Raw genomic sequence first — 24489 nt, forward strand, 5'->3', positions numbered from 1 at the left:
TAAATATTGTTGGTACTTTGTAGACCTTTAAAATGTCTGATGTCAGATGGTAAATTATACAATAGAAAGTACTCATTCTAATATGCTTCATGTGAATCCTTTATTGCATGTGTACCAGAAAAACTGTTATTTCCTCAATGAGATGGACTGTCATAGTGACTGCAATAATTGGCTCGGGCATGGTGGATTGTGGGGATGGCACAGGACAGAGCAAGCGTCCAATCTGTTGTTCAGAGTCACTATGTGTGGGTGGTGGTGTTGTTATATGTTGTTGAGCCGCCTGTGACCCTACGTACAACAGCTCTGAACTCTGCACTATGCTGAGCCAAGTTCGTCATCTCTTCCACACGTACCCACATTACCCCACTCACTGTCAAGCCATCTCACCCTCGGTCTTCCTCTCCTCCGCTGTCCCTCCACCATTCTGAGTATGAAGACCCTCTCCAAGGACTGGTCCCTCCCAACCCCATGCCCAAAATATGTTAGATGGAGCTTCAAAATCCTTGCCTCCAAGAAGCAGCTTCATTCCATCCTCTCCAGCACTGACCTGTTTGCTATCGTGGCAGTCCACGGTATAGTCAACACTCTTCTCCAGCACCACAACTCAAAAGCATCAATTCTTCTTCTGTCATCCTTGGTCACTGTCCAGCTCTCTGCTGCATAGCAAGCAATTGCAAAGACCATGGACTGTTTCAGGCACACCTTATTCTCCAGACTGACATCTTTGCTCTTCATTATGCTAGCGAGGTCCCTGACAAAAGACTCTCCCAATGCAATTCACCTTTTGATTTCCTGATGGCTGGTGCCAAAAGTGTTGCGAATGGAACCAAGCAATCTGAAGTTCTTAACAGTCTCAACCTCTTCTCTATCACTATGCTGCCAATTGTCCCTTTGTTTAAGAATCTTTTGTTTTCTTGATGTTGCGCTTCAATCTGTATTGAAAATTACAGTCCTTGAGTTTCTGCAGTAAATGCCTCATGTGAATACACTTCTATTGATATCTTTGTACATGTCCTTCACTGTTCTCTTTAAATATCTCGTATATATCCAGGAGTTGCATGACAGGGAACACACACACACACACACACACACACATGCATTTTAATTTAGTGTCATCAAAATGCTTTAAGGAACAGTTGCACAAATTTCTACTATCAATTGTTAATTTTATTCCTAATTTAAATTCTTGGAAGGAGGAGTGGCATCCACTTCTGTAATAGCTTGCCTCCGGAAACCCTATGAACCTGGAGAGAGGATGAAAGGCACCCAAGCATTGAGGACTCTCCTTCATAGGGTTGCTATGAGTCGCCTGCGACTCAACAGCACTTAACAACAACAACAACAATTTAAATTTGAAATATGCTATTTTATTTAAAAGATAAATACTCAGAAAGGGCAGGCAAATAACACAGATAATGTAATTTAAATCTACTTTGAGAGTTTCTAATAAAAAACAAATGAAGTTTGTCCTAAATCTCAAGTACTTAGAGCTGAAATTTCTGGCCCTGAAACTGGATGCATAGAGTAAGCACATGAGGCACAGTTTTTAAAAATAAGAACATAAATGATCTATGTTCCTTCTAGAACCACTGGACTTCTTGCTACCATTCTCCTCCCCAAATCAACTTTTCAGGGTCTTTAAGTTTCCATATGTGCCCAGCCCACCTCCTATCAGTATATTAGAACATTTCTACCATGCCTTGGAAGACAATAAACATGAATATTTTACTTTTTTATTGGGCAGATAATGTAACTCTCACAGATTCACATAATTTTATTGAACAATAACAACATTTAGACCAAAATAAAAATTATCTTAAATAGCGTATGCCAAATAAGTTCAAGGAAACCTGAAATAAAACTGTATGCAGCACAGTTCCTTACCATGAGCCTACCAGAGTTTAGTGAATCTTCTTAATAGCAGACACGTGAATTACTTAAAATCTCGAATTTGTTAAAATATACCAATATGTTCTGTATACATTCTGGATGTAACCAAATAAAAATTGATAAAACAGACAATAAAAGTCTTTTGTATGTGTGAACATACTCTCTTTTGGACAGAGGTACTCTAGACAAAGACATCTGATAAATCATAAAATAACTGCCCATGAACCATGGTTCTTTGAATACCTCTCTTAATCACATCTTAAATTTTGATATTCATATTGGTGCCAACTAGAGTGAAATCAAAGCCAATAAATTAATATCATTAAATGTAATTATTACAATTTCCCTAGGCTTACCAGAGTGGCATCAGAGAATCCAGCTTCAACATGTGTCAATTCTTGCTATTGATGAAATAATTGTTCTCAACACTAGTCATCACCGATTTTAAACACTCATTTGGCTGTAACCCAAGCTTTAGCTATGTTACTCTTGGCAACCCCGTCAGGCACAGTCAAGCAAGGACTGTTGTGTAATCTCTTCCCATGTGATTTACAGCCTCTGAAAACCCACTGGAGGGACAGCTGTACATTGGTTTCAACGCCATACCAGTGAAGGTCCTTTAAATAGGCAGAAGAATAGCTAATATTCACCGCTTATTAAATAGGCAACACGCTAAGGACCATACAGGGATTACCTTCCAGCAAGTAGACAGTCCTGAGACAGGATTCAAACCCTGACCTTCCAGCGTCAGAGCCTTTTGTGGGATTGGTAGCCATATGGCTTATCTAATCAGCATAATAAATGTTTACTCACAGCAAAGAGCAATATTTATTCTGTTATGGAGCATCTCCATTTCTAATAATGGAAGAGAATGTTGAATGTGTTTCCTAAATTAGCATTCAAGCCTAGATTATGCCCTCAGGAGATAGAGTCAAATAAAGAGTACAAGAGAACAAATCTCCTTTAAGGCGCAAAAGTTCAATTACTTTTGTTTATACCAAAGTGAGCCCACAGGCAGAACAGTGTAACTATGCAACAATTGCCCTTTATGACTCTGGATACTGAGATGTCATTTCAAGACTTTCACATTCTGCATAAGAGCTATAGCATCTTTGATTCCATTTATTGCTAGATATATTTTATGCTAAAAACATGAGGATATGCATGGATAATTTTCCATCACGAACTACTATAACGAGGTATGGCTATAAAATGTAAGTCCTCTATTTGCATGAAGAAAGAGCAGTATATTATTTTCCATTATATCTTATCAGTTTAACCATTAAATACTATAGATAATGCCTTATTATTTTCCTTTTAATCTGCTTTCCCCCAAGCCTATGGGAAAAGAAAAAACTCAGCAGTTCAGAGCACAGAAAATATATTTTTGATGTTATGAGATTTAGCATCAAGACTTTACATTGACTCCCAGGAGCTTTAAGCTCTTATTTGTCAATTAGATTATAGACTAATAGAGAATTATACTTTCAAATGTGTTGGCTCAGGACAGGACAGGGTTCAGAGCTATTATTCATAGGGCCACTAGTAGTTGCAGGCAATTTGACAAATGTAACAACATCTTTTAAAAATGCATTTTGAATGAACTTTTTATGGACAAACATAATTTTACCGTAATTATTATTAAATAATTTTACAATCTTATCTTGTTATATGTATTTCCCTTCAATGCTCAGAGTTGGTTCATGAATTTCACATGAGCTGATTTTATGTATTAAGTATTTCTTTACAATGTCCATACTTTTGAATGATGCTAAACATTGGCATAATTTGTTTATGGCAATGCTTAATTTTATACAGTAACTAGTAATTCTAACAATATTTATTTTATGTCCATGGTTAGAAATAACATCTTCATCTTTGTGTAGTCAGGCAATAGAAAGACAGTAGTATAATCTTCTGATTTGATCTCATGTTAAAAATATTCTCCACTGCAGAATCAATTAATAATCCCAAATGACCCAACTTTCCACTACTAGCAATACACATCAAATAAATTAGATCTGAGACACAAATGGAGATCTGTACATGCATGTTTATCACAGCATTGTTCACAATAGCAAGAGGATAGATGTAACCTGAACATCCACCAACAAACAAATGGATAAAGAAACTGTGGTACATGCACACAATGGAATACTATGCAACAGCGAAGAAAAACAACATAGTCATAAAATACTCTGCCTTATGGAAGAGTCTACAGGACATTATGCTGAGTGTGATAACTCAGTCACAAAAGGGCATAAACTGCATAAGACCTCTATTGCGAAAACAGGAGGGTGACTGAGAGGTGAAAGTGGAGGAGGACTGGGAAAGTTTTGAGGTTTTTTTAAGTAACTTACATTTGCATCCTTCTTTTCTCTTTCTTCCTTAGAATCAAACTGTGAGAAGAGGCTCTCTGTTTTGTTCACTGATACATTCTGAACACTCAAACCAAGGTGGGCATAAAAAGTGCCCTGAGTATTAGTCAGACGGAAATATAAATACCTCATCATCCTATGATGAAGTAATGACTGAAGATGCCTAAAACAAATAAAGCTTCTGATGAAGGAACTGTCAATAACTTCATCTTACTTAGATCTACAAGCAGTACACTTGGTAGCAGCAGTCAGGAGATCAGGAGATGGCACGACACTGGGAAAGTCTTCAGTCACAGACCTCTCCAAATTATTGAGGAGCAATGAAGTTAGTTTGAGGACAAAGGTGCACCTGACTCAAGCCATGGTTTTTTCAATCACTTTCTATGCATCTGGGAGCTAGAAAATGAATTAATGATAACAGAAGAATTGATACTTTTGAGCTATGGTGTTGGAGAAGAGTACTGACTATCCCATTGACTGCCAAAGGAACAAACAGTGTATTTTGAAGAAGGTGCAGCCAGAGGGCTTCTTGGAGGCAATAATGATAACACTTCATCTCACATAGTTTGGGCATGTTTCTAAGAGAGGTTATTTCTTGGAGAGTAACATCAGCCACATTTGGAAGGTGGCAGGTCAGCCAAGAGAGGAAGGCTCTCAGTGAGATGGACTGACATGATGACGGCAGCTGTGGACTCAAGGGTGTCATCCATTGTGAGGATGGCACAGGATAGTACTGGGTTCACCTCTGTTACTCAAAAGTCATACTCAACTCAATAACATACATAACCTAATAGCAACAACATCTTCACCCTATACTTTCACTGTTCCTGTTTCACCAGGTATTATTTCCACTCCAGGTACTAAAAAAAATGCAAAAGATAATCACACTAATGAATACACATATACTGGTTTTGTTCATAATTGATGTCTCTAATGTCAGTCCTATAATTCATTTTTGGATCATTCTCTTTCCCATTTTGCACAATGGCCGTTTGACACCTTCATCATCATTTTTTTTGGGGGGATTCCATTCATTCATTGTTGCACCCTTCTCCCTGCACAAACCCCTCCCCCCTCCCCCCCAATTGCTCCTCTCCTTGAAAAGCAAAAGAAAAACTCCCTCATTGGTACACATAATACACTTTCTCTCTTCCATTTTATTCCACCCTCATCAGCTACAGCAGATTTATTAGTCAATAAGCACACTGTCATCGAGAGTGGTCACTAAAACAGAAAGACACACAACCAATGAAATGCAAAACCCTTGTGAGAGCTTTGTCATCCTGCAAGATGGGAATTGTTGTTGTTGTTATGTGCCATCGAGTCGTATGCGACTCATAGCGACCCTATGTACAACAGCCCTAAACTCTGCTCTATCCTGTGCCAACCTCATTGCCTCTGACACACCCATCCCGATTACCCCAGTCACTGAATCAATCCACCTCATAGAGGGTCTTCCCCTTCTGCGCTGTCCCTCTACTCTACCCAGCATGATGTCCCTCTCTAAAGACCTGTCTCTCCTTACAACATGTCCAAAGTATGTCAGACGAAGCCCCAGAATCCTTGCCTCCAAGGAGCAGCCTGGTTTAACCCTCTCTAGGCTGAATCTGTTTGTTTTCTTGGCAGTCCATGGCACATTCAACAGGCTTGGAAGCAGGAGTGGCATCCACTTCCGAAACAGCTTGACTCAGGAAACACTATGAACTTTGAGAAAAGGTGAAAGGGTTTTGGGATTCAAGACTTTCATTCATAGAGTCGCTATGAATCATCTACAACTCGATGGCACTTAACAACAACAACATACCTCACAAGACCCATGTCAAACATGAATTAATATTTCATGATAAACTACTGCTTCAGGTTAAATGTGAAAAGTGGAAACACTTTTTTTAATGAGTTTTGAAATATTTCTTAAATATTTATAGGGAAAAACTATATTATTTTTCCAATTAAAAAGAATATAAACTGACTGTCATATTATACTATTATTCATCTTGAATTCTAATGGCCCAGAGGCAAGGATTTGCGCTACCAACCTAAAGATGGATGGTTCGAATCAGCCAGCTGCTCCAGCAAAGGAAGATGAGCTCCTCTCGGTGATTTACAGCCTCGGAAAACCTGTAGGAGGTCAGCTTATCACTTCCAACTCAAAGGCACACAACAACAACAACATGACAACACTACTCATCTTTTTCTGTTGTTGTTATATGTGGTCACCTATGACTCATAGTGACCCTATGTACAAGGGCCCTAAGCCCTGCTCTATCCTGAGCCAACCTTATTGTCTCTGAGACAGCTATCCCATAACCACTGAAGTCAATCCATCTCATTGAGAATTTTCCTCTTCTATGCTGTCCCTCCACACTCTCAAGCATAATGTCCCTCTCTAAGGATTGGTCCCTCCTCACGACATGCCCAAAGTATGTCGGATGCAACTTCAGAATTCTTGCCTCCAAGGAGCAGCCTGGTTTCATCCTCTCCAGGTCAAACCTGTTTGTATAGTATATTCCATACTCTTCTCCAGCACCACAGCTCAAAGACATCAATTCTCTTTCTATCATCCCTAGTCACTGTCCAGCTTTCTGATGCACAGTATATAATTGCAAAGATCATGGCCTGGATCATCTTAGACTAAAAGAAAAAATTATAGAGCCTTGAAATACATAAAAATTTTAAGTGTTCAAAATGCTGACAAGATTTTTTTTCTTTCTAAACAAAATGAATTCATGACAATTATGAATTACAATAATGAATTATATAAGTCAACATCCCTAACACTGCACTTTCTGACCTAACGACAACTGTAAGAAATGACCCATCAGAAAAGCTAACAAGTAACGCTGTGCATCAGGACAGAATGGATTAAAATTGTTAACAGAATGCACGTCAGTAATCACTCATTCACTGACTCGGTGTCCTTGAGCCAGAACTGAGTCACTTCTGAGCCTTCAGTAGGTTTTGGAAGCTCTAATCTGTACATAGAGTCGCTATGAGTCACAAGCGACTCAACGGGCACACAACAACAAACACAACAATCACAGGGCTGCCTACTCCTCTTCCGTGGAGACACTGGTGGATTCACACTGCCAGACGGCAGCTGTCTTTAGGTTGGCAGTTCAACTCCCTATGGCTGGGCCACCAGAACGCCCTATAATATCAATGAAATGATTATTTGAGCTCTGACGGCCTAGTCGGTGGGGAACTGTGCACATATCCAAAGGCCACGCCTCTCCTGCACTTCGAATGTAGCAGTGGCTCCACCAGAGAAAGACGGACCGTCTTCTCACACGTGATCAACCGCCTGGGAGAAACCACTGGAGGGTCAGCCACATGTCCACTGCAACTAATTTACAATGAAATTATTACTACACTTTCTGCTAATTTTACTTTCATACATTCTGATATATTAAAACAATTCTTCAAGTGCTATATGCCTTTTGCTTACCTGTTAGAAATAGGAAAATAATACTCTACATCCAATATCAAAACATTTTACTACATAGAAATGGTAATCCCAAATAACTGTACACAAAATGTACTAAATGACACGAAATGGGGAAATCCAGTCCATATTCAGAGGATAAATGCCTAGGGTTAAAATGGAAAAGGTGGCCTAAATTTCAAGGTTTATATAAGTTTTAGGTACTATCAATAAAATGGGAAAATGTACTATATGGATTAAATTTTTTAAAAAAAATCATAAATATTTAGTTGAAAAATGAGGGCCATACAACTTTCGATTCCATTTTTTCCCTTGAAGTATATTCTTTTTTAAAGTATATTCTATATTTGTTGTTACGTGCCATCAAATTGACTACAAGTCATAGTGGTCCTATGCACAGCAGCTCTGAATCTTGATATCTCCTGAGCCAATCTCACTATCTCTGACACACCCACCCTCATTACCCCAGTTACTATGTCAATCCATCTCATCCTGCGTCTTCCTCTTCTGCACTGTCCCTTGACCCCTTCTCAGCATGACGTCCTTGAAGGAAATGTTACTGTAATCTGGCTTAGGTTCTCATTGGTTAATTATCTGGTTTTAAGCAAAATGCATACAAAACACTTACAACATAGTACACATTCTCTCTAAATGTATCTAAATGATTGCACGGTGTGACCATAAGGAAAAATAAAGATTCCCCCTCCCTACCAATCAGGGACTAATACAGTTAAACAAACAAGATATTTGACAGCGCTAAAATGAACTTTTCAAATTCTGGGCAATGCTGAGCAAGAAGGCATTCTGACTAACCGTGGGAGTTTCGGTCGGTTCCACCATTCAGATGAATTTTAACTAGTGAATTTAAAAGGTTTATAACCTATTAGTCACAATTTCACTTCTATGTACAAACCCTAAAGGGCCATGTACCCACAGAGACACACACACAAATGTAAACAGAAGCTCTGTTCACCTCTACTCATGGCCTACGAGTCAGTTCAGAATCCGCTTCCAAGGGTCTAGACTGTAAAGGAAGGAGTCTGTTCTTCTTTTTCCACCAAGGCCCTGGTGGTTTCAGAACTCCCCAAGTTATGCAGCTACATGCACAGCTCACAAGTTCCCAGAGTTCCCCAAAGTGGTGCTAAGTGGATGCGAAAGGCATGACTTACATGTTCATCAGTAGTAGAATGAATAAACTGTTGCATCTGCACACTAGGAATTTTATCAATCAATTTAAGTGGATGGGTAATGGACAAATCTCAAAAACGTAGTTGGGGTACCAGGGATCGACACTTTTCCTGACAGAGTCACTGACGACTCCTTACACTAAAGACTAAACTAATACAAAGACAGGAATACTAAAAAACACCTGGTGACGTGTCACCGGCTCCTCTAAAGGTATTACATTTATAATTCCCACTTTGGAAGGATCTGAGTCATATTTCCCTACAGCTGAAAGTTTACATCTTAGGGTTTTTTAAAACATAGTCATGTAAATATGAATTAAGAACTCAATTTAATAATATTTTCTTTCCACTATTGATAATGTTTCCAGCCAGGCAAGCTTCATTTCCAGCTAAAAAGGAATTTAAACTCTTACAACTTTTTTCTAGAATAAAACAAAACTATGTAGTTTTCATGAGTAACAGGAGTCTGTTGAAACTGCCTCAAAAGAGACCACATTTCGGAGAACAAAGGACAGTTGCTAAAGAGCAATTAATTGCACTGCTTGCTGCTTGGGAGGTAACGCGTTAAACCACACATTGCCCAAAATACGAACTAAAAATATCTGATGACAGGATGGATAATCACATTCAGAGCACCATTGACATGACATCAGAATGTGCCCCTTTTTAGTCAATAAAGTTATTAAACATCTATTGGGGTCATAGAAGAAAAAAAGAACAAAAAATATATCTTCAAGATTTATGAATATGGTGGTTGAGTAGTAAAGAATTGCACTGCCAATGCAAAGGTTCCGTTTCCAGCTGCTCCGTGGGAGGATGGACACTCTCCTCCCGTGTGAGTAACTGCCTCTGAAAACCCTCTGGAGGGTCAGCGATGAGTTGGTTCCGACTCAATGGTACACAGTGACCACAAGTACAGTCAAACGAGGGATGGTCAAGGCTATGTCTCTGTTGTTGACAAGACAGTTCCTCACGTGCCAAGAGTTCAACAGAAATAATAAATGGAACTGTAGAAGAGTACAGAACAGGAAAAGGGGAAGAATAAATGGGAAGAAAAAATACTCTCATTTTATTTCAGAATAAGCTTTTTACCAAATAGTAGTCATCCATTCATTTATTCACATAATCCATATTGTTACACTTACTAAGTACCTGCCCTAGATGCTGGGCATAAAGCAAAGAAAATTCCTTCAACAACCAGCCCAAAGCTACCAATCTCTTATCCTTGAGATTTTCACCAGGCAATTCTCAAAGCTAGAAATAGCATTCATCATTCATTCTACCAGAGAGTGCTTTTCCAATACATAATCTTAAATACTGAGTTGAGCAAAACAAGATTAATACACCCAGTGCTCAGTGTCATACCATTATCTAAGTGTACTTACATGCTTAAACATTAATATACTCAAATAGTCACGACATTCTTATGCCTTTGAAAATTTAAATATATGTGTGTAAAAACTTTTATAGTCATCCATGCATAGTGGCACTTTTAATCCAAAGGCCACCCATCTTGGCAGATTCAGATCTACCAGGAATTCCTTGGGAGAAAGGTCAGTCTCCTCCCATGCAATCTGCAGCCTCAGAATCCCAGAGGAAGGACAGATAAGATTCTGTTCCAACTGAAGAGCAATGAGTGAGTGGATTTTACTCACTTAAAGGAGGCCTATCCATTCTTTATATTATTATTCTCAGTGCACCTGCTTTTGAAAATGGGATTTTTCATTTTTAGCACATTCTTAGAGTTTGTTAAATATAGAAACACATTTCTTACTAAAACCCAACTATAACATTTCAATTCAAGAAGACAAGCTCCCCACTTTTCCATACAATGAAGGTATGGCATTTTAATTAGCCAAGAGAATGAAATCATAAACAAAATGTTAAATATCTCCTGTTCTAAATATCACTTATCACTTAGTCCTTTGCAATAATGTTCAAAATTATAAATGCTACCTATGAAACTGAAATTTTTCCAGAAAAAAAAAGACCTTGTATCTTACATTTCCTTCAAGAAAAATATAAGTTCACTTTCTTTTCCAGGATCTTTTAACAATGCACAAATTTCCAGTGATGTTTTCCAAAATACTCATTTTCTTTCTGAAAATGATTATGACAATCTCTATAGCTTTAAATGTAAGACCTAAACTTTAAATATTGTTTGACATGAAATTTTAAATTAACAAACCGGAAAGCTGAGTTAATTACTTAGAGCAGAAGACATATTCCTGTGAACTTGCATTTATCCAGGAGTCACATCTAGCTTGTTGTGTACCGTAGAATCAGAACCGACCCATCGCTGATCCTCCAGCGGGTTTTCAGAGGCAGTAAATCACACCAGAGCGGACTGCCCAACCTTCTCCCTCGGAGCAGCTGGTGGATTTGAACCATCTGCCTTCGGGATTGCAGAGCAGCTTCTAGCCACTAGGCCACCAGAGCTCCCTAGCTTGGTGTATAAATATATAAAACATTGAAAAATATACCCAAGGCTAAAGACAACTGGCTCATTCACACATCACTAAAAAGGATCAAGAATTCCTGGAATACTGAACACCACAGATCAATCTAGAACAAGTTATGATGTGTGGCAAAGTCAACCCCGAAAGGATAAATCTGGCATAAGTCTTTTGAAACAAACAAACAAAACCAATACAATGTTATCAAGTCTGAACCAACTCATAGCAGACGCTCCAGTGGGTTTTCAGAGATGAAGACCACAGGGGAGGAGCGGATGGATCCCGAAGACCACAGAACAGTGCTCGGGGGACAGCAGCTCACTCACAGCTGAGGTGAAATAAGGACTAGGCCATCTGAGCTACTGGTGAAATGTGAACGATACAGTCCGACCCTGAAAATTAACACTAGGCACTGTCTGCACTGCAACAGGCAGCGCTGTTTGCAAATATCACCACTTCGTGACTGTGAGGGCGTTCTGGTGGCTTCGTGATGAGGGCCCGTGCTGCCAACCCAAAGAACAGTGGTTGGAATCACCAGCTGCCCCACCAGGAAAGGATGAAGCTGTCTTCTCCTGTGCGGCCTCTGAAAACCTGCGAGAGGGTCAGCGACCAGTCCATTCCAGCTCAATGGTACCAACAATGATAGTCATTACAAACCGCCACAGGCATATGGATTTCAGCTTGCCATTTTAGCTCATAAAACGCTGAAGAAGGGCTAAAACTAGGACATGTTGGTTCTTTATAGTCCAATTCCACTGAAAAACAGGCCAGTGTTGCTGAAGAAAAATTATCAAATGAAAGAATAAATTAAAATACAAATTGGTAACAAATCTACTTGCATCATTTGACATTTGATTTTAATTCCCTTCTAATTTTCTCCCAAGCTTATTAAATTTCCCAATAAAATATATTGGCTTCTTTGACTGTATAAAAATTAGGATTTTTAACAGTTGTCAGGTATTTTGATTATAAGAAACTCCACAGTGGTTATTCCCCTTATAAAGTGGCTTGCACAGTTACAATACAGCAATTGTGGACTCTCAGACTGCTTTTTTTTTAAAATATCTAGTTAAGTGTGTATTTGTGGAAATAAGCCTATAACAGGGTAATACTGGTGGCCTAGTGCTAAGAAACTGTGCTGCAATCACAAAGGTATACAGTTCAAATCCACCAGATGCTCTGTGGTAGATGGGTGGGCAATAACCTCCAATGAATTTACTGCCTCTGAAAAGCCATTAGAGGGTCAACTCTGAGTCAGCTTTGACACAACGGCATACAACAGCACTAAATCGCCGAAAGCACTATTTCTTGTACTCATCAACGTAAAAGCAGGTGCCCTTCCTGACAGGGGCTCTGGAGGTGTAGACCGTAAGGATTTGCACTCTCCAGAGGAAGGGCCTTCCCAGCAGTTCAAATACACCGGTAATTCTGAAGGAACAAGGGGGGGGGCATCTCCTCCCATCTAGTTTTCAGCCTCCTGAAAACCTAACGGAGGGTCGGCTGGGAGTCGACTCCGACTTGTCCACCTTGTCCACTCTAAGTTTACTCTTCTTGAAGAGGATTTGTTCCAATAAAATTAGTCATTAGACAAATTGTTCCTAAAGTTTTATTATCTCCTCACGATTTTAAAATAAAACTTAAATTATAAAAAGGGAAAATGACCATTTACTTTGACAAATCATATTTGGGAAAAGACTCTCCTTTGGGCAAGCAAAATATATTCCGTTCTCAATGGAATGATGCCTATTGCCTGCCGGAGATGTTCCAACATTCTTCCCTCCTTTTACTCTTCTCTTTATCGTCCCTTCCCTGACTGGCTCTCTGCACATGCTAATTGCCTTTCAACATGGCTGTAAAGTTAATCTTTACTCCCAAAATGGAGCAGGTTAGGCATTCTGCTCTCAAAATCTGAACCGTGGTATTTCTGGTTACATTTTAACCCTAGAGATGGTAGCCAATTTGGGTGTTGTCAGGAAGGACCAGTTCTTGGAAAAATACACAAGGTGGGAAAGGTGGTGGTGGTTGTTATTGTTGTAGCTGTTATGTATGATCAAATTATGAGAAGTGACTCACAGCTGATCCTCCAGTGAATTTCATTATTACAAAGTCTACCTGTAAGTTTTCCTCCCCAAATTTCACATGAATACATCCCATAGCAGAGATAAAGATAAGGCAGCAAAGAAAATTACTAACATGCTAAAATCTGGCATTTCTGTTTCTACAGCTGAATTGTCGTTTAACACAAGCTAAATTTTATTCTGACTTATTGTATTTATTTTCCTTAATAAGTATGATTTTAAAAATTAACAAGTTGTCAGTTATATATCTAAACAAAAGTACAAATTATTTAATAGATTGGCATTAATATACTGCTTAAAAAAGCAGTATTAGCAGGAGTTATCTTTGGTGTTAGAAAAAAGTAATAAATTTGTCTGAAAACAGTATAATCCAGATATTTTCATTCTAGTCAAACAGAATGGCTAATGCTTTCGAGAAGGACACTAAATTAAAATATTTTATTGCTGTAATAAGATATTTTCTAGGAGATGACTAAAATAAATAATCTATTTTTCTGTGCACTTGTAATTTTATAACTCATTAATTTTATTTCTGAACATATTGCTTGAGTCAAGATTGAATTCCAGTCTTAAGTGAACCCTAAACGTTTCATTTTTATACTTCCTATTTTACTATGTACCAGATCTTCTTAACACTTAAATATAACAATGTTTATGTTCTGATAAAAATCAAGTGGGAAACTGGGCAAACATTTCTTCAAATCATGTTTTTAAAATTAAATTAATAATTATTTCTTTAAAAGCAATGACATTTTATTTCTTATAAGTCGTGTATCATATAAAATGTGAAAATATATTCTTTACTTTGGACCAATCCCTAGAGAGGGACGTCATGCTTGGAGGAGTGGACAGCGCAGGAGAGGAAGATCCTTGATGATTGATTCCATCATTGGGGTAATGGGGATAGGCATGTCAGAAACAGCAAAATTGGTGAGGGATAGAGCAGATTTAGGGCTGTTGTATATAGAGTAGCTATGAGTGGCAAGCGACTAGATAGAACATAACAACAACAACATCGTTGATTTGTGCCATCGAGTTGCTTGCAACAACATACTAAACTAAAACTTTTGTAGTTGTGGTTGTTAGGTTTCCTCGAGTCAAGTACGACTCATAGCGACCCTATGAACAAAATAGTTGTTCTATTCTGTGCCATCCTCGCATTTCCTGACATAGAAGATCCTATTGCAGCAGTTGCCATGTCAGTCCACCTGGTTGAGAGTCTTCCCCTCCTTCATTGACGCTTCACCCCATCCAACATCACGTCCCTCTCCAAAGAATAGCACTTCCTAGCAATCTGTCCAAGTACGTGATGCGAAGCCTCATCATTCTTGCCTCCAAAGAGCACTTTGGCTGCCCCCTCTCCAGGACATATCTGTTTCGTTCTCTTGTCCGTCCATGGGATGTCCAGTGTGGTTCTCCACCACCACAGTTCAAAGGCAACAATTCTTTTTCTGTCATCCTTATTCATTGTGCAGGTCTCGGATACATAGCTAATAATCAGAAAGATTATGGCCTGAATCAGACACACCTTCAAACTGACATCTCTACTCTTCTATAATTTGAAGAGGTCCCTAAGTTGGAATATGGAAGGACAGTGAAAAGCTCTACTGCTGTGTGTCATTGAGTCAATTTCCATTCATAGTTTCCCCAAAGGACAGAGTGGAAATGCACCTCAGGATCATCATCTTTACAGGAGCTGACAGCCAGGTCTTTCCTCAAACCAAGCAGCTTGTGAGTTCAAACCACCAACCTTTCCGTCAACAGCTAAATGTGTAACCATTGTGCCATCAGAAGCCCTTCTAGAAGACTCCTAGCAGGGAATATATTTACAAGAACCATTTGCCATCTTATGAATATACTAATATCCCCAACTCCAAAGATACATAGATGAGATGCACATCGTGTGTGTGTGCACGCACACACACGCTCATATTATATATAAACATATGTTGTTACACGCCATTGAGTGAGAACCGATCAATAGCTATCCTTTAGGGAATTTTCAGAGGCTATAAATTACACAGGAGACTGTCCACCTTTCTCCCGAGGAGCAGCTGAAATATTTGAACCATGTACCTTTGAGTTGGCAGTGCAACTCCTTACCATTAGGCCACCAGAGCTTCACGCATGTGCATGTATTTATATACATATGAAAGAGCTCTGGTGACAATCACAACGGCACACAGTTTGACTCTACCAACTGCTCCACAGTAACTGTATCTCAGTGAATAACTCTAATTCTATTTGCATAATCTATAGGGAGTTGAGCAGCTAACCTAAAGGCAGTGTCTCTCTGGCAGTTCAAATCCTCCAAGGGCTCCATGTGAAAAAGATGAGCTATTTCTTATCATCCCAGATGCACACACTTTGTATCCACCAGCTGCTCTGTAGAGGAGAAGGACAAACCTCCTCCCACGTGACTTCCTGCCTCTTAACTTGCTGAAGCATCAGCTATAAGTCAGTCCTGACTTGAACACAACAACAACAGCAAAAGCCTACTAAATGCTCAGCTGTGTGTCAGTTCAGAGGGGAAAAAAACCTGCTTTTTAAAATACGTATATACATGTGTACATATATGCACGTAATCACATACTGATAAATCCCATAGTGGCTTCAAAGACAAGTTCCAAATGTTAGAGAAAGCACATTCTATGCCATAACATTATGGAAAGATGAAGATTCAGAAAAGTTTTCCCAGTATGATTCTAATAAATCAAATCACAACACTGGTCCTTAGTTTCAGAACTCAAGTGACATTTACCTTGAAAGGCAGCTGCATTTCGAGATATGAGAAGCTTTAAGGTGGAGCTGGCTGTCTGAAGCACCTGCCGCGTATCCTGGCGAGCTGCGATTTGATAGCGCTCCTCCATTCTCTTGGTACAACACGTGGGGTTTTTGGATATGCAAACCTGAAGATCAGTTCCTGGAACACAAAATATATGCCAGAATTATTTGCAGGCCATCCAACAACCATTACAGACCCTGTGCCAGGCACTGTGGACAGCCCTCCATGAAACGGGGTCATATTCTAAGGGAGGCACTGATTAAACACAGCAGCTGCTCTATGGGAGTTTTTCTATTGTCAATTAACACAATCATGAGACAAAATCTTTCTAAAACCATTTCTTTGCTATTTAATTTACATGAGATCAGATATTAAATATTTTATTTACTATCACTCATTGGGTGATTTTAATTTGCAGCCTTCAGGCCTGGTTTAAATTGGTTTTTTTCTCAAACATTCTTCTAGCTGGTATAGCACTGGTCTGTCCATTTGCTGTACAGAGGTAAGTTGTGGTTTCTGTGGTGCTAAACACTGTGACACAGATGTGCCGTATGCAATAATGGTTACCCATGGTGGACAGTGTTTGGTGGAGCTTCCCAGTGAAAATAAGCTTGGAAGGAGGAGTGGCATCCACTTCCGAAATGGCTTGCCTCTGGAAACCCTATGAACAGTGCTCACGACTTTTGATCCTAGGGTCGTTATGAGTCGTCTACAACTCGACAGCACCAAACAACAATAACATCACTCGATATGGGCAAAAATGGCATTTAAATAGAAAGTTAAATCCGTTGTTTCTTTGCTTATTTGATCAGTTCTGTCCAATATACTTTTAACTAAATGTATTTTCATAAAATTGAAAGTTATTAAAATATGTTGTCAGGAGGGACCAATCACGGAAAGAGACAAGATGCTCAGAAAGACAAAGGGTCAGAGGGAGAGAGGAAGCCCCTCAAGGAAATGGACTGACATAGTGACCACAGTGACAGGCTCGAGTGTGGCCGGATGGGGATGAAAGGGCAGGACAGAACAAGGCTCTCAGGTCGCTACGACTTGTGGTCAACTCAATGGCACCTGACAACATTAAAACAGGTAACTTCCTGGAGGACATGAAATGGAAATTTTCACACTAAGTAAAGTTCACCTAAATTCTCAACTCACCAACACACTTAGGCTTGGGAATGAGTCTTTTATCTTCACTATGATATGATTGAAAAGCAGGGGTCAAGATCCACATGGGAAACCCCTTTGGTGGACAGGGCCATGAAGGGCTGCCTCTTGCTTTCCAGATTGGTGGATCAGCACATGGGGAAACCCTCCTATCAAGAACTTTTTACTGGGAGCTTGTTTCAGCTTCCGATCTCTCAGAACCAGATGGCCAAAGCCTGAGCCAACTTCTCTACTAGTGGATGAGAGTGGTGAAGGAGGAGCAGCTCTTGACCATGAGGAACAGCAAGAGACACCGTCTTGTTGGACTTAAGATGGAATTGGACAGACAGGAGGGATTCTACGTGCATATACAGCCATGCAGCCGGTCACTATGTGCCTGCATCATCCTCTTCCTTCCTCAGGGATCTCGTCATCTGGACGATTACAAGTCGTGTTTTGGAGCCTCGGCCAAATGTCCTATTACCCTCTTCCTCAGTCAATCGTTATGCCAAGTACACATTAGCTTTCCTTAAGTTATTGTCATGACAGGAGTCCAGAACAAAGGCTGCACAGTGGAGTGGACTTTGGGGGAGGGATTGTGTAACGATGAAAGAATCTTTCTTTTACTTTTCAAGAAGAAAGAATTGGAGGGGAGAGGTGGGTAGGAGAAAAGCGCAACAATGAATGAATGGAAATCCAAAATCTCTGTAAATTTTCATTTAAAATTAATAATAATAATAGTTTCTGCTGATCAACATTTTGCACTGTTACCTCTTGGGTATCAAGAAAGCTTAGGGTAATATTGAGTTATCTAGGTTTTTCTGAAACAATTTCTGCTTTCATTTCATATACATGTAGGTCTTGATAGGCCTGGGTTATGTGTTCAGCCTAAAAAAGTTGATTCTTCTCTGTCTTTATGAAAAGTATATTGTTTCTAAACTCCAGAATGAAAAAGAAAGGAAAAAAAAAGATGTTTCTTCTCATTGTAATTCAGGAAAACAGTTTCTGAGTTTTTGTTTGGAGAGCTCTTTTTTCTAAATATTTTTTCATTTTTTTTAATTGATTCTCAGACAACAGTTCATTTACATTGTTTTTCATTCATGTACATTGTGGGGATTTTTTTTTCTTTTATTCAATGCTATTTGGTGATTTTTTAAATTTTTTTCTCTACTAGTTTATTTACAAAATTCAAACACAAATTTGAGCAAATTCTTTCCATTTCCCTCACCCCCCCCCATCAAATTGTACAACCCATTGATTAATCCTCCCTCCCCCTGCCGATCCACATCCGTCTGCTTCCAGCCTCTCCCACCCCTCCTGGATCCTTTTACTCATTCTACAATAACAGTTTTATATCATATTTATCCTTGTGGGACTTTTAAGCTCAGTCATTATTTTATCAGTTAACTTTTTGTACAGCTGATTTTGGTTTGAGAGTTTATGTTTACCTCGACCACATAAATCAAAACTCCTTTAGATCCATGATTCAAGATACTGTCATGTCCTGATGTCTTCAGTACATTCAATTTCAGGTTCCTGTGATCTATATTATTGTTACCCAAGAACTCTAGCCTAGTGCCTCCTCTTCAGGAAATGTTTACCTAAAGACTGATCTGACCCTCGGGGACACTGCCTCATAGACAGTTTAGATATTCTAGAACATTTTTTCTCTTTAATACATTTACCCATTCTGTTATTTAGATTCTTTTGAGAGCAGTTGTATGCTTCTCTGAATAGTGGAAGCTTTCCCTAAAGACTGTGCTATCCAAAACTTTTCTCCATTGCTCTGCTGTGTCCTCTGAGTTTCTGCTTACAACGTCTATATATTGGCTTTCCTTAGATGTTTATCCTAAGAACTCGGTCTTGCTTAGCATTAAGCAAATGTTGGGCAAGTCTTAGTGTCACGCTAAGTCATACTCAACTCAATGGCACCTAACAACAACAATAACAAGCCTTGTTTAGGACTTAATCTTGATAAACACGACTGCTTCCTGGTCAAAGTATAGGTTTCCCGTGAGCACAATTAGCGTTCTGGGATTCCCATACTTCTCAAGATTACTTAGCCACAGTTTTTTGTGATCCACACAGTCAAATGCCTTTGCAAAGTCAATGAAACACAGATAGACATTTCTCTGGTACTCTGCTTTTGGCTAAGATCCATCAGACATTGGGTATAATGTCCCTAGTGCTACAGCCTCTCCTACATGTAACAATAATTTGTAATAAAAATGCAACAGAAACAATCAGAAAATGTAATAGAAACAGAACAAGTGGGGTCGTCCTGGTGGTGTCATGCACACTGTGTCAGGCTACTAACCAGAAGACTCACAAGCTAGTGGTTCAACTCCACCCACAGATCTGGAGGAAAGATGGTGGTCTCCATAAAGATTTGCAGCCTCAGAAACACCCTGGAGGGTTGATATGAGTTTGAATCTCCTTGGAGCCAGCCATTTGGTTTAGGCTGGTTTCCTGGATAATGGAGATTTTTACAAAGTGAAGATCTGTGACCATCTTACATTGATCAAGTTGACATTTTTCCCATAGTTTACGGTCACTTGGCATCTCTGTTTCAGAGTTTGGTAAATGTCATATTTCAAACTTTTCCAGAATTCTATTATTGAACACTCACTACCCTATAACCTATACAATTTTAAGTGCATTGAAAAACCAAACAAGCCCCATGGCTGGCTGTACTGTGGCATTGGCTTCCTTGTGGTGCTCTGGAACCGAGCCTGCAATATCTCCAAGTATTTCTGTGTCTGCCAAATTCCAACAGCGTAATCATGACCTGTCAGCTATTTCATCTCACTGCATCTACAACCAACACCCTTGGCACCAGCAGTCAAGAAATCAAAACCCATGTTCCAGTGGGAAAGTGTACCATTAAGTACGTCTCCAAGCCACTGAGGAGTAATGATGTCTGTTTAAGGACTAGTATATGCCTGACTCAAGTCACGGTCTCTTCTGTCACTTGCTGTGCACCTGAGAGCTGAACAATAAATAGGGCGGACAGGAGAAAAAGTGATGCATTTTACTTGTGGTGTTGAGGAAGAGTACTGAATATGTCATGGCCTGCAAAAAGAACATACATGTCTTCGAGGAAGTGTGGCCTATGTGCTTGTGCCCTGGAGGCAAGAATGGCAACACTTCATCGCACATACTTTGGGTATGTTGTTAGGAGGAGCATTTTGGTCTAGTGGTAAGAAGTTGTGCTGCAGTCCCAAAGGTATGTGGTTCAAATCCACCAGCTACTTTACAGTAAAAGGATAGGCAATCTTCTCCCATAAAATCTGCTGCTTCAGAAAAGACATTGGAGGGTCGGTATGAACCTCCAGCAGATTTTCAGAGGCAGGAAATTACATGGGAAGAGAATGCCTCTCTTTCTCTCATGGAGCAGCTGGTGGATTTGATCCAAATGCCTTTGAGTTGACAGCCAAGCTTCTTACCACCAGGACATAGGAGGTTCAACAAATTTGGAAATTATAGAACAATATCATTAATATCACATTCTAGAAAAATAACAATGAAAATCATTCAAAAAGGGCTAGACCAGTACTTAGAGAAGCATAAGAAATTCAAGCTTATTTGGAAGAGGACATGGCTCCAGAGATATCATTGCTAATAGCAGATGGATCCTGGCAAAGAATACCAGCAGACTGTCTGTTCGTGCTTTATTAACTATGCAATGGCATTTAATTGTGTATATCTTAACAAACTACAGCTAAACATCAAGAAAAATGGGAATTTCAAAACATTTAATTACGCTCATACAAAACTGGGTGGCTCCCTGGAGGCAAGGATTCTGAGGCTTCGTCTAACATACTTTGGACATGTTGTAAGGAGGGACCAGTCCTTGGAGAGGAATGTCATGCTTGGTAGGGTGGAGGGACGGCGTAGGAGGGGAAGGCCCTCTATGAGGTGGCTTGATTCAGTGACTGGGGTAATCGGGATGGGAGTGTCAGAGACAGTGCGATTGGCACAGGACAGAGTGGAGTTTAGGGCTGTTGTACATAGGGTCACTATGAGTCACAAGTGACTCGACGGCACATAACAACAACATACAAAACCTATACGTAGGCCAAGAGGCTGTTTTGAGTACAAAACAAAGGAACCCAACACGGTTTAAAATTTAAAACGGTGAGCATCAGGATTGTATCTTTTCTGTATACCTATTCAATCTGCATGCTGAGAAAATTATTCAAGAATCTGGACTCTATAAAGAAGTTTGGGGTATCAGGACTGGAGAAACACTCATCAATAATCTACTTTATGTAGACAATTCGGTCTTGCTTGCTGCAGAAGATCAAAAAACACAGCCTACAATATGGATTGTATCTCAATGTCAAGAAGACAAAAATTCTCATCACTGGACTGATAGACTTAACACAATAGATAAAAATTGAAACTATCTATGACTTCATCTTACTTGGATCCACAATCGAACTCTTGGTACTGGCAATCAGAACATGAGATGTATTGCACTGGGAACGTCTAGAGCCAAGGACCTCTCAAAATTACTGAGGAGCAGTGATGCTAGTTTGAGGACTAAGGAATGCCTGATTCAGGTCATGGTCTTTTCAATCATTTGCTCTGCATCTGAGAGCTGGGCAACGAATAGGAATGACAGAAGAAGAATTGATGCCTTTGAACTGTGGTACTGGGTAAAAGTACTGAATATCTCATGGACTGTCAAAAGGACAAACAGATGAGATGATGCTTCCTTTCACACACATTGGATATGTTGCTAAAAGCAGCTATAAGTGGAGAGTCAGCACAAGAGCCTCAACCTGAAGGATTGTTCCAGTGATGGCACCCATGGGCTCAGGTGTGTCAGAGGTTGTGAGGATGCTTTAGAATAAGCCAGAGTTCAGACCTGCTGTTCCGAGGATCACTGTGAGTCATACTCGACCCAATGGCACATAACAACAAGATAATATTTACCTCTTGTTGTTGTTGTTGTTATGTACCATCAAGTCACTTGCAACTCACAGTGACCCTATATAGAACCACCCTCAACCCTGCCCTGTCCTAAGCTAGTCTCACTGACTCTAACACACCTAATCCCATCACCCCAGCTACCATGTCAATCTATCTCATCCAGGGTCGTCCTCTCCTGCATGATCCCTCCTCCATTCTGAGTATGATGTCCCCCAAGGATCGGTCCCTCCTGACCACACGCTCAAAGTATGTGAGACAGAGATTCAAAATCCTTGTCTCCAAGGAGAAACTTAGTCTCACCCTCTCCAAGACAGACCTGTTTGTTCTCCTGACTGTCCTTGGTGTTGTCCAATACTCTTCTACAGCACCACAACTCAAAGACATCAATTCTACTACTGTTATCCTTGGTCATTGTCCAACTCTTAGATGCATAGCAAGTGATTGAAGACATAATGGCCTGGATCAGGAACACCTTAGTCTCTAGACTAATGTCACTCTTCCTCAGTCCTTGAGAGAGGTCCCTGACAGCAGACTTTCCCAATACAATTCAATTTTTTATTTCCTGACTGTTGGTGCCAAAGTGTTGATTGTGGAGGAGGAACCAAGATGGTGGAGGTGGGAGAAGCAGCGTGAGTAGCTGGAGGTGCATTGGGCCACAGTGAAATGGGCTGCCATGGCCGTCCACAGTCCACAGTTTATCTCTACCTGAACAGTTAAACACATGACTACTGGTCTTCAATATGGATTGAGGCTAAACATCAGGAGGACAAAGATTCTCAAAGAAATATGGGTGAGTCCTACTTCCACCAGCTGCCCCCCACTGATCCCCACGAATGCAGCCCTGTGGGGCCACCGCAGCCAGAGCCCAGGGAATCCCTCATCTGGGATGGACAGAAGGCACCAGGCCCCGCGGCCAGTACAACTGTACTGGCCCCCACATGGGAGCCCCCACATGGCCGCAGAACAAACTTATTTTAAAATAAATTCTTGGAACCAAGATGGTGGCAGCAAGGGAAGCAGTGTGAGGAGCTGGAGGTGTGCCAAGCTGCATTGAAATGGACCACAATATCCCTCCGTAGTTCACAGTTAATCTATAACTGAACAGTTAAACAGTTGACTGCTGGTCTTCAATATGGATTGAGGCTCAACAAGAGGACAAAAATTCTCAAAGAAACATGGGTGAGTCCTGCGGTCACTGGCTGCCTGCCACTGAGCCCGCACCTTTATAGCCCTTTGGGGCCATTGTGGCCAGAGCTCAGAGGTCTCCTCACCTGGACTGAGCGACAGGTCTCTGTGTCAGGCCCCACGGCCAGTGCAATGGAGCTCCCCCGTGGCCTGTGGCAGCAGTTACCAGTGACCACAGGCCACCAGCATGGGAGGGGACAGTGGGGGCAGTGGCGGTGCCATGGAGCCACAGGAGGTGAAGGACCAGATCTGGGAGAGCATCTCGATGTCAGTGAAGAAGATTTCCATGGATAGATCCCGGACAGCAGGTCTCCTCAACGTACCACATCTTTTGATTTCTTGACCACTGCTGCCAAGAACTGTTTCAACCTAGGGTGGGTCTCTTCACCACTCTAAAAGCCCCTTCTCCATTTTTAGGGGGTGGGGGATAGTGATGCCAACTTTGAGTTGCAGTTGGATCACTTGGTGGAGGGGAAGAGGGTGATGGTGGCAGCACTGGAACCCGGAGTGGGGTCACTGGCCTTGGTCTTCAGTGGAGTTCAGAGTCGAGACCTCGGGGGGTATTTGGTGGGGGGAAGCACTGCCTGGCTCCCGAGGATTGCCACCCAGCCCCTAGGGAATGCTTCCCAGCATCTAGAGAGAGCCACCTGCCTCTGAGGAGAGCCACCCAGCCCCCAGGAAGAGCTACCTGGTCCCCCCGGGGAGTGCAGTCAGTCACTGGGGAGGGCAGCTTGGTGCATATGAGAAATTTTATCTAAGCCACTTTCCTCCACCTCCTTCTCCAGCATCTGTAAGCAACACCTCCAAAACCCTTCTCTTTGTAACTCACAAGTTTGGTTTCTGGAGGTTTGCTCCCTTTCCTATAGGTAACCTGAACATTGAGTCTTGCTCCAGACCTGAACCCTGAGCCCAGTTCCAGAGACAAAAGGGAAATATAACAGCCAGCTAAGGAAGTGAAGAAGGATGGAGACTCCAAATACAGCCAGCCACCCCCACTGGACTCA

The 24489-nt window shown here is 40.7% G+C and overlaps 1 protein-coding gene across 1 annotated transcript in view; it reads right to left on the reverse strand.

Moving 5' to 3' along the window:
* The window catches only part of GPC5 (glypican 5), a 667761-nt gene that overhangs the window by 586464 nt on the left and 56808 nt on the right, over positions 1–24489 (reverse strand). The window contains exon 2 of the mRNA XM_006879630.1: positions 16193–16354. Within this exon, the coding sequence (XP_006879692.1) occupies positions 16193–16354 (162 nt within the window). The remainder of the gene's footprint in view (positions 1–16192; positions 16355–24489) is intronic.

The sequence above is a fragment of the Elephantulus edwardii genome, unplaced genomic scaffold (genome assembly GCF_000299155.1).
Source record: "Elephantulus edwardii isolate Elephantulus edwardi_28Jun2011 unplaced genomic scaffold, EleEdw1.0 scaffold00004, whole genome shotgun sequence".
NCBI lineage: Eukaryota > Metazoa > Chordata > Mammalia > Macroscelidea > Macroscelididae > Elephantulus > Elephantulus edwardii.